We start from the raw sequence: 9,502 nt of genomic DNA on the forward strand, positions 1-9,502 counted from the left end.
GACACTTTCCAGAACCTTTCAGACTTCGAAAAGGAATAGGTATGTGGTACGGTAAGTAAACCAACTCCAAAACTGTTCAAATAGTATTTTTTCTGTTTTGGAATATTTAAAAAATTAGGAAAATTAGAAGTAGACCAAAAGAGACATGAGGCGTCCACGAGGGTGGAGGGTGCGCCCAACCCCCTGGGCGCGTACCCCTGCCTCGTGGCCACCTCGTGTGCCCTCCGGACTCCCTTTTCTTGCACGATACTTCTTTTGGTCGGTAAAAATTCATTATATAACCTCCCAAAGGTTTTGACCACCGTACCACGACAAAAATCCTCTGCTTTTGTTTCGAGCTGTTTTTCTGACAGATCTAGATTACCATGACGTCTCCAAGCGCCCCCAAGGACAAGTTTTTTGAGAAGATCATCAACCCTTACCTCGCGGAGGTGCTGCAACACCCTCAAACCATTGAGATGCGTGAGGGGTGCTGCACATCCGCGATGTTGAGGGACCAAGGAGGACCGGAAGCGTGGAGAAAAGACTCGAAGCAATGGAGCAACAAGTTTTCAAGTGCCAAGGGATGGTGGAACGCGGACTCAACGCCAATCATATGATCTTGGAGTTCACCAACAATCACAAGCTGGATGCCAAAAACATCGGGGAGACCATCTTCAAACTTCACGAGAAAATCGAGCACCTCCAAGCCCAGATCTATGACCTGCAAAACCAAAATTGTGAGTATGAATATAGATTCAAGAGGATGATTTTGGCTGCGGATTTGAGGATCCCGGAGACTTGTTCATCCTTCTATGATGGTGGGCCTATGCCTTGGAACACGGACGACAAGCCTACATCATCAACAACCCCGTCATCACCACCTCCGAAGAAAGAGACATAAACACATGGGTATGGGCACTCCCCTTGGCATCTGCCAAGCTTGGGGGAGGTGCCTCGGTATCGTATCACCATCACACTCCTATCTTTACCATTTTTCTTAGTTCGATCCTTTTGATTATATCTTGATCTAGTAGAATAAAGTTTTAGTTTGATCTAGCTTTGAGTTTTGTTTTGATCCCTATCTATGTAATGGAGTCTGTGAGTTATATATAATAAAGATTAGTTTTGAGTTGAGGCCTTTGCTATCTTGCTATGATGTTGAGAGAAATAAAAAGAAAGAATTAAAGGGAAAAAAGATCATGTTGATCTTATGGAGAGTAATGACTTAACACATAAAGAGTATGATGAATAAAAGTTGTCGAAAGTTGACAAACATAGTTTTGGTCATCGTTGCAATTAATAGGAAGTAATAAAGAGAGAGAGGTTTTCACATATAAATATACTATCTTGGACATCTTTTATGATTGTGAGCACTCATTAAAATATGACATGCTAAAAATTTGATGTTGGACAAGGAAGACAACGTAATGGTTATGTTTCCTTATATCCGAATAAGTTATATTGTCATGGATCATCCACCATGTTTTGCATTTCCCCCTCATGCTATTCAAATTCTTTGCACCAAGTAGAGATACTACTTATGCTTCCAAACATCCCTAAATCCAGTTTTGCCATGAGAGTCCACCATACCTACCTATGGATTGAGTAAGATCCTTCAAGTAAGTAATCATCGGTGCAAGCAATAAAAATTGCTCTCTAAATATGTATGATCTATTGGTGTGAAGAAAATAAGCTTTATACGAGCTTGTGATATGAAAGAAATAAAAGCGACGAATTGCATAATAAAGGTCCCTATCACAAGTGGCAATATAAAGTGACGTTCTTTTGCATTAAGATTTTGTGCATCCAACCATAAAAGTGCATGACAACCTCTGCTTCCCTCTACAAAGGGCCTATCTTTTATTTTTATCCTCTACCAACATACAAGAGTCATGGTGATCTTCACCTTTCCTTTTTACACTTTATCCTTTGGCAAGCACTATGTGTTGGAAAGATCCTGATATATATGTCCACTTGGATGTAGGTTTTCATAAAGTATTATTGTTGATATTACCCTTTAGGTAAAAGGTTGGGAGGCGAAATTATAAGCCCCTATCTTTCTCTGTGTCTGATTGAAACTTCATACCCATAAGTATCGCGTGAGTGTTAGCAATTGTGAAAGACTAAATGATAGTTGAGTATGTGGACTTGCTGAAAAGCTCTTATATTGACTCTTTCCGATGTTATAATAAATTGCAATTGCTTCAATGACTGAGATCATAGTTTGTTAGTTTTTATTGAAGTTTCTGATTCATACTTTACATTGTGAATAGATTGTTACTTTAGCATAAGAAATCATATGACAATATATATATATATATATATATATATATATGTGTGTGTGTGTGTGTGTGTGTGTGTGTGTGTGTGTGTATGTGTGTGTGTATGTGTGTGTGTGTGCGTTTGTGTGTGTGTGTGTGTTGCTATTCTAAGAATGATCATGATGCCCTCATGTTCGTATTTTATTTTATGGACACCTCTATCTCTAAACATGTGGACATATTTTTTGGTATCGGCTTTTGCTTGAGGACAAGCGAGGTCTAAGCTTGGGGGAGTTGATACGTCCATTTTGCATCATGCTTTTATATCATTATTTATTGCATTATGTGCTATTACTACACATTATGTCACAATACTTGTGCTTTTTCTCTCTTATTTTATAAGGTTTACACGAAGAGGGAGAATGTCGGCAGCTAGAATTCTGGGCTGGAAAAGGAGCAAATAATAGAGACCTATTCTGCACAACTCCAAAAGTCCTGAAACTCCAGGAAAGTCAGTTTTGGAATATATTAAAAATATTGGGCGAAGAAAGCACCAGCCGAGGCCACCCAGCAGCCATGAGGGGTGAATGCCCCCTGCCTCGTGGGCCACCTGACAGGCCCCCGATGTCCATCTTCTACTATATGGTGTCTTTTGTCCTGGAAAAAATCATAAGGAAGCTTTCGGGACGAAGCGCCACCGTCTCGAGGCGGAACCTGGGCATGACCAATCTAGGGCTCCGGTGGAGCTGTTCTGCCGGGGAAACATCCCTCCGGGAGGGGGAAATCGTCGCCATCGTCATCATCATCGATCGTTTCATCGAGAGGGGGTCAATCTCCATCAACATCTTCACCAGCACCATCTCCTCTCAAACCCTAGTTCATCTCTTGTATCCGATATTTATCTCAAAACCTTAGATTGGTACCTGTGGGTTGCTAGTAGTGTTGATTACTCCTTGTAGTTGATGCTAGTTGGTTTATTTGGTGGAAGATCATATGTTCAGATCCTTAATGCTATTCAATACCCCTCTGATTATGAACATGAGTATGATTTGTGAGTAGTTACGTTTGTTCCCTAGGACATGGGAGAAGTCTTGTTATAAGTAATCATGTGAATTTGGTATTCGTTCGATATTTTGATGAGATGTATGTTGTCTCTCCTCTAGTGGTGTTATGTGAACGTCGACTACATGACACTTCACCATGATTTGGGCCTAGGGGAAGGCATTGGGAAGTAATAAGTAGATGATGGGTTGCTAGAGCGACAGAAGCTTAAACCCTAGCTTATGTGTTGCTTCGTAAGGGGCTGATTTGGATCCACATGTTTCATGCTATGGTTAGGTTTACCTTAATTCTTTTTTCGTAATTGCGGATGCTTGCAAGAAGGGTTAATCATAAGTGGGATGCTTGTCCAAGGAAGGACAGTACCCAAGCATCGGTCCACCCACATATCAAATTATCAAAGTAACGAAAGCGAATTGTATTAGCCTGATGAAAACTAGCTTGACAGTAATTTCCGCGTGTCCTCAGAAGCGTTTGCTTTATACTCCCTCCGTCCCAAAATACTTGTCGGAGAAATTGATAAAAATGGATGTATCTATATCTAAAATATGTCTAGATACATTCGTTTCTTCGACGAGTATTTTCGGACGGAGGGAGTGTAAGAGTTTGTCCAGGCTTGTCCTTTGCTACAAAAAGGATTGGGCCACCTTGCTGCACCTTAGTTACTTTGTTACTTGTTACCCATTACGAATTACCTTATCACAAAACTATTTGTTACCGATAATTTCAGTGATTGCAGAGAATATCTTACTGAAAACCGCTTGTCATTTTCTTCTGCTTCTCGTTGGGTTCAACACTCTTACTTATTGAAAGGACTATGATAGATCCCCTATACTCGTGGGTCATCAGGAGACATTCCCGTCGACTACGAGGCGGCTAGGGTGACTTCGTAAATCTCAAGATAATATGTCGGCTCAGTCTCTCGAAGGTTCTCATAGGGATAGGTGTGTGTACATTCATATGGGTGTGTGTATGCGCGTATATATGAGTGCTTACTGTAATGTGTTAAAAAAAAGCTATTCCAATCTTTCCAAACAAAGGTAGTCAATGCCCATTCGATCTCGGCCGCCGCTGCTGGATCCTTCCTCCTCCAGTCCTTGACGTCTCTACCGGCGGCCCACGTAGCTGCATCCTGCTGTAGCAAGCACTCAAGCACAGAGCCCAAACTGTGCTCAATTATGTAGAATGCCCATGCTGAAGGGGCCCATCGATAACATATCAGGCAGGCAGGACACGTCCCGTCGACGGCTTTGAAAGCTCAGAGCGTGGCCTGTCAGTCCGTGGGTACTGTTCGCGCGCTGCTGCAACCCCCTATGCCATGTGCACTCCTCCGCCAGCGCTTCTCCAGTTCATCGTACCACGAATACTGGCCACCATTTATTACCAAACGATGAATTTCTGCATGGGGTTTGATAACAAATCGTGCTTCAACACGAGGTATTAATTCATCGTGTTCGATTTGGTATTTTGTTGCAGATAGAACGCATGCAGCCATCTACTAGTATTACATGCAGCCTAAGCAAAGAAGCCCGATCAACGATCATCATCAGCTGCAGCAAGAACAAACGAATCAATCTCATCCTCAGCTCGCTACTTAACAGTACATTCGATCTCCCTATGTATTCTGTGTTACATGCCCATGCCCGATCGGTTCAGCCGTTGACGCTGGAGCAGAGCTGCCGGATCTCGCCGTCGGAGCCGGTCTTGACGCCGAGGTTGGTCAGCCGGACGAACGAGCCGGCCCAGCTGCTGAAGAAGCTGTCCTGGCTCTGCGCGAAGGCCGCCACCCTGGCCCGCGTCGTGGCGTTCTGCACCAGCACCGCGTCCGTGCGCAGCAGCCCGCGCCCGTCCAGCAGGTTGCTGAAGTAGCGGTTGTCGAACGCCGCCGCCGACCCGTCGTCGCAGCCCACCGCCGCGCTCCCGGACGCGGCGCACGCCCGCATCAGCTCCGTCGCGTACTCGGCGTTCATCGTGCCGTCCACCGGCACCATGCTCCCGTTCGCGTCCGGCCGGAACCGCTCCCGGAACGTGCCGCAGTGCGCCGACCCGATCGTGTGCCCGCCTGCACGGTATACAGAGTAGTCACACCGTTAGATCGATGAAGCTGCCGATGATATCGCCTTATAGGCAAGTGATGTTTGCTGGGGAGGGTTTGTATGCACCTGAGAGGGTGACGAGGTCGTCCAGGGAGAGCCCCTTGGAGGCGAAGCTCGCCGCCATCGCGTCCACAGAGAAGCCGGTGTCGATGATGTTTGCTCTCACGTTGGACGCAAGGGAGACGAGGCTGTCACGTCGGCCGAGGGAGACCGTCACCGACGGTCCTCCGGTCTGGGTTTGGAACAAACAAAATTGAGCATCAGTTCAGCTGTTCGTCTGTTTGTCAGTTTAAGTTGCTGTTTCTCAGGAAAAAATCAAGTTGGGTTACGGTTTTGGCCAAGAAACTAGATTAGTCTTGCAAACGCACCAACATGCGGCTAATTCAGTTGGCTCATTTACTATGTGTCAAAGTGAAGCAATGGGCGAATATGGTGGATGCTAGCAAATGCAGAGTAAATTTTCAGAGTAGGTATGTTCTGAAGTTTCAGAATTCCATTTATGTCCATTTCCACTTTGCCATGATCGCCGTTATCTGGGACCATCTATCATGTGCTATACTGATCGAGTGATCATGCACATGTAGAAATGGTCAGGTCCCAGTCATAAGCTGGGATTATGTTCACTAAGCTGTCCAGGGCCTCTCTCCCCATCGTATCTGTATGTATTCATTAGCCAGACCCGCTAATCCTATGTTTCAACTAGCCATGGACACATACGGGACCAGGACCACTCGACCCACCGTACGCTACACGATCTAATCCGTGCGGCATTCAGTGCGGAGTTTATGATGTCCTATGCTCGCCACCAAGTACTACTACTGCTCAGAGGGCCAAACCAAATAGGAAAATCATAGTATGTGAGAAATGTAGTAAGGGAAGGCAGATGCTGCAGCAAAGTTAACGCGAGCAATGGGGTTTGGGTGGTTGCAATGCTACTTACAAATGTGACAGCATCTCTTGCAGCAAGAACTATGATGTCACTGCACGAAACGGTTGCGGGGCACACCGCTTCGAGCAGCCGCTTGGCCTCGTCGATGACGTTGAACCCGCCGAGCGACAGGTTCGCCAGGTCGGTCCTCTCCGTGCCGTTGCCCTGGATCAGCACCGACGCGTCGCATCCCTGAGATGAGAAAGGTTAGAAAGTTGAAACTCATCGTGCATGTGTGTAAGCTTTCAGAAACATGTGTGTAAAATGATGCCCGTTACACATACGCAAGATGCCAAAGACTTGTGATGTATTGGCGACCATTAGACATGTATGATGGCTCAGGTTTTGGGCCTGAATAATGCACCTACCTAGCTCAAATTAGCAAAAGTAGCCTAGACCATTCCGATGAACGAATGTTGAACATACATTATGTGTTATTACTAACTAAAGGCCGCAACTGGTCTGGCATAACCATTTGGCTTTGGTCACTATATGGAAAGGGGAAAGCAAATTCTCTTACTAAAGAGAGGTGAAGGATCATGGTCATGGAAAATATCACAATTGCTCAAGATAGTAAGAACTGACGAGGCAATGCTCCAATGACATCACAACACGATGATTTTCCGGAAGATAACTTGATTGATTGTGGCCTAGATCTAGAACATGGACATGCGAAATTAAATAAAAATAAGAATCTATGAGCAGAATACACACATTTGTCACCATTTGTTTGCATGTAGTGAGCTCCAACGCATGGTTGCAGTGCTAGTAGAACACATCTCCCAAATGCAAGACGAGTAACAGTACTATACTTATTATTTTCAATCCATACCTCTACGAAGCAGTCATGGAAGACCATCCTGAGAAGCTTGCCGGGGATGCTGGGGTCCAAGGTGGAGGCCGACCTGACGACATCGCTCACCGCCAGCTCCACGCTCGGGCAGGAGGCGGCGTAGAAGCTGGGCGACAGAGCCAATGAAGGCGTGGGCGGGGATGAGTTCGTCGGAGGCTTTGTCGGAGCCGGTGGTGGAGTTGGAGGAGCAGATGGTTTTTGTGGTGGTGGTGGTGGAGTCGTCGTAGGAGGAGACGGCTTTTGAGCCGGCGCTGGGGCCACAGGTGACGGCTTTGGTGCCGACGGCGCCGGGGGTGGAGGTGACGGCTTTGGAAGCGGTGGCGCTGCTGGTGGTGGGGACCCCGAAGGTGGTGACGGCGGCTTTGGGGCCTGCGCCGGCGCACGTGGAGTGGGTGGCTTTGGAACCGGTGATGCCGAGGGTGCAGCTGGAGACGATGGCTTTGGCGCCTGCGCCGGCGCGCGTGGAGCCAGCGGCTTCGGCACCGGCGAAGCCGAAGGGCTAGGTGTCTGCTTCTGCGCCGGCGACGCAGCAGGAGGAGACGATGGCTTGGTCGCCGGCACTGCCGGAGACGACGGCCTTGGAGCCGACCGCGGAGCCGCGGGAAGAGACGGTGCCGGGGACGGCGACTGCGCGGAGGCGACGGCCAGCAGCGCCGACAGGAGCAGCGCCGAGCATACGACGCCCCATTGCCGCCTCCGACCCTGATCCATAACGGAGGCACTAGATAAGCTCGTGAGCTAGCTCTGCTTCCTGGCGAGTACACACGAATTTATCACCGCCCGGCGGCAGCAGCGGCGGCGGTGGGAACCAGCTAGCTAGCGAGAGAGAGGACGCGGGCTAGCAAGGGAACAATGCCGCTGCCCGGGAAGGAGAATCTGTCTATCGTGAGTTCGTGACACGCCCAAAGCTTGCAGCGCGTTGGCACTGTTTTGGCGGCGAGCACGGGGGCGGCACGCAGCGGCTGTGTACTACCGGACGCGTCGCCCTGTTCCTGTATGAGCCAGCTGCTGCTATAGGAACAACTCCAACCGGTCGACCCATTTTGTTAAGTTGGATGATCCTAAACTAAAACATCGGCCCAACGCGTCGACCCAAACTTAAAACACGTCTGTTTTTTTGATTTTTTTGTTCAAAAGGACCCCATGCCCAGATGAATTGTCAAAAAAGACTACCTCTGGATCAATTTGACAAAAATGACCCCTCAGCGGTGGCGGCAGGCGCGGCAGGCGACACGTGGCACCTGCCGCCACGCCAGGAGGTGGCGGGCCCTACCGCCACCGCAGGAGGTGGCCACCCCAGCCGAACGGCTTCTCCACAGTGCGTCGCGCCGCGACGTAACGGGCGAGGCCAGTTGGGCCACAACGCCACTGGGTGAGGCGGCCTCTCGTGCCCATGCCGCGTCCAGGCCGACAGGCCAGCTGCACGCGCGACGAGACAGCGGGCCCGGCCGCCACCGGGTGAGGCAGCCGCGCTGCATGCGGCCCGACAGCCGGTCCTGTTGCAGACTGGGGGATGATTCCCACGCGCGCAATGACGACGAATTTCACGGGCTCGCTGTTGCAAACTGGGCTGATTCCCACGCGCGGAGGACGACGAATTTCATGGGCGGGAATCACTTTGGCTTTTGCTTTTTCTGTCTCAGCGGATACGACGGCACTGCGGGAATCCGATGCTGCGGGAACCTGTTGTGCGGACACTACAGGGATCCTAAAATATCCCGCCGAATTTCCTCTGTTCTCGCTTATTTTCTCGCCATCATTTATCGTGCGAGCCTATAAAAGGAGATACCGAGGCTCTCGTCCAGCCAACCTCGAAATCACCAGTGCGCAAAGTGTGTAACACATTTTTTCAGTCGGTATGAGTTTGCCTTGTTCGGATCAAAGCATTAGGTCGAGGAAAATGAAGAATGCAAGTTTGCCTCCGGGTGTGGCAGTCCTGCGGTGTTGGTGTGGCGATCTTTGCAAGGTGAAGGAGGTGACGGATTTTTCAGATTGGTTGGGCATGAAGTTTTTCATGTGCGCCAATTATGAGGAAGATCCTGCCGTAGCTATTTCAGAGTACGACAAGCCTCCGGTATGCTTTAACCATCACGAATAGATATTGTTGGTATTTTGATTGATTCTTTAGTAACATTCTTGTTTATTGTTGTAATCTCCTTCGCCTCTGTGCATGTACTATCGTTGAATTGACACGGAGAAGCCGGCTTGGGCAGTGACTAAGATTCGTGAAAGAAGTCGCCGTGCGTGGAATAGTTTCTTTGCGGAAGAGCGACGCGAGAAGGCGAAAGCTGAGGAGAAAGCAGAGCAAGAGAGAGTTAAAAGA

General features: G+C 48.4%; 1 protein-coding gene across 1 annotated transcript; it reads right to left on the reverse strand.

The window, feature by feature from the left end:
* Nucleotides 1–4,710: 4,710 nt before the first annotated feature.
* LOC123045918 (peroxidase 46) lies at nt 4,711–8,168 on the reverse strand. The gene is made up of 4 exons (XM_044469165.1): nt 7,159–8,168; nt 6,339–6,518; nt 5,465–5,630; nt 4,711–5,364 (listed from the first exon to the last, which is right to left on the reverse strand). The coding sequence occupies exons 1-4, from the start codon at nt 7,888–7,890 to the stop codon at nt 4,955–4,957; spliced, it is 1,488 nt and encodes a 495-aa protein (XP_044325100.1). The 5' UTR covers nt 7,891–8,168; the 3' UTR covers nt 4,711–4,954.
* Nucleotides 8,169–9,502: the final 1,334 nt, after the last annotated feature.

The sequence above is a fragment of the Triticum aestivum genome, chromosome 2B (assembly GCF_018294505.1).
Source record: "Triticum aestivum cultivar Chinese Spring chromosome 2B, IWGSC CS RefSeq v2.1, whole genome shotgun sequence".
NCBI classification, from domain to species: domain Eukaryota; kingdom Viridiplantae; phylum Streptophyta; class Magnoliopsida; order Poales; family Poaceae; genus Triticum; species Triticum aestivum.

What these genes read in the sequence shown, in the direction of transcription:
- LOC123045918 (XM_044469165.1), bottom strand. Translation starts at nt 7,890, where the DNA reads ATGGATCAGGGTCGGAGGCGGCAATGGGGCGTCGTATGCTCGGCGCTG. An exon ending in TCCATGACTGCTTCGTAGAG is followed by an intron (nt 6,519 to 7,158) that starts GTATGGATTGAA and finishes TTCTCATCTCAG; the next exon opens with GGATGCGACGCGTCGGTGCT. An exon ending in CGACCTCGTCACCCTCTCAG is followed by an intron (nt 5,365 to 5,464) that starts GTGCATACAAAC and finishes TATACCGTGCAG; the next exon opens with GCGGGCACACGATCGGGTCG.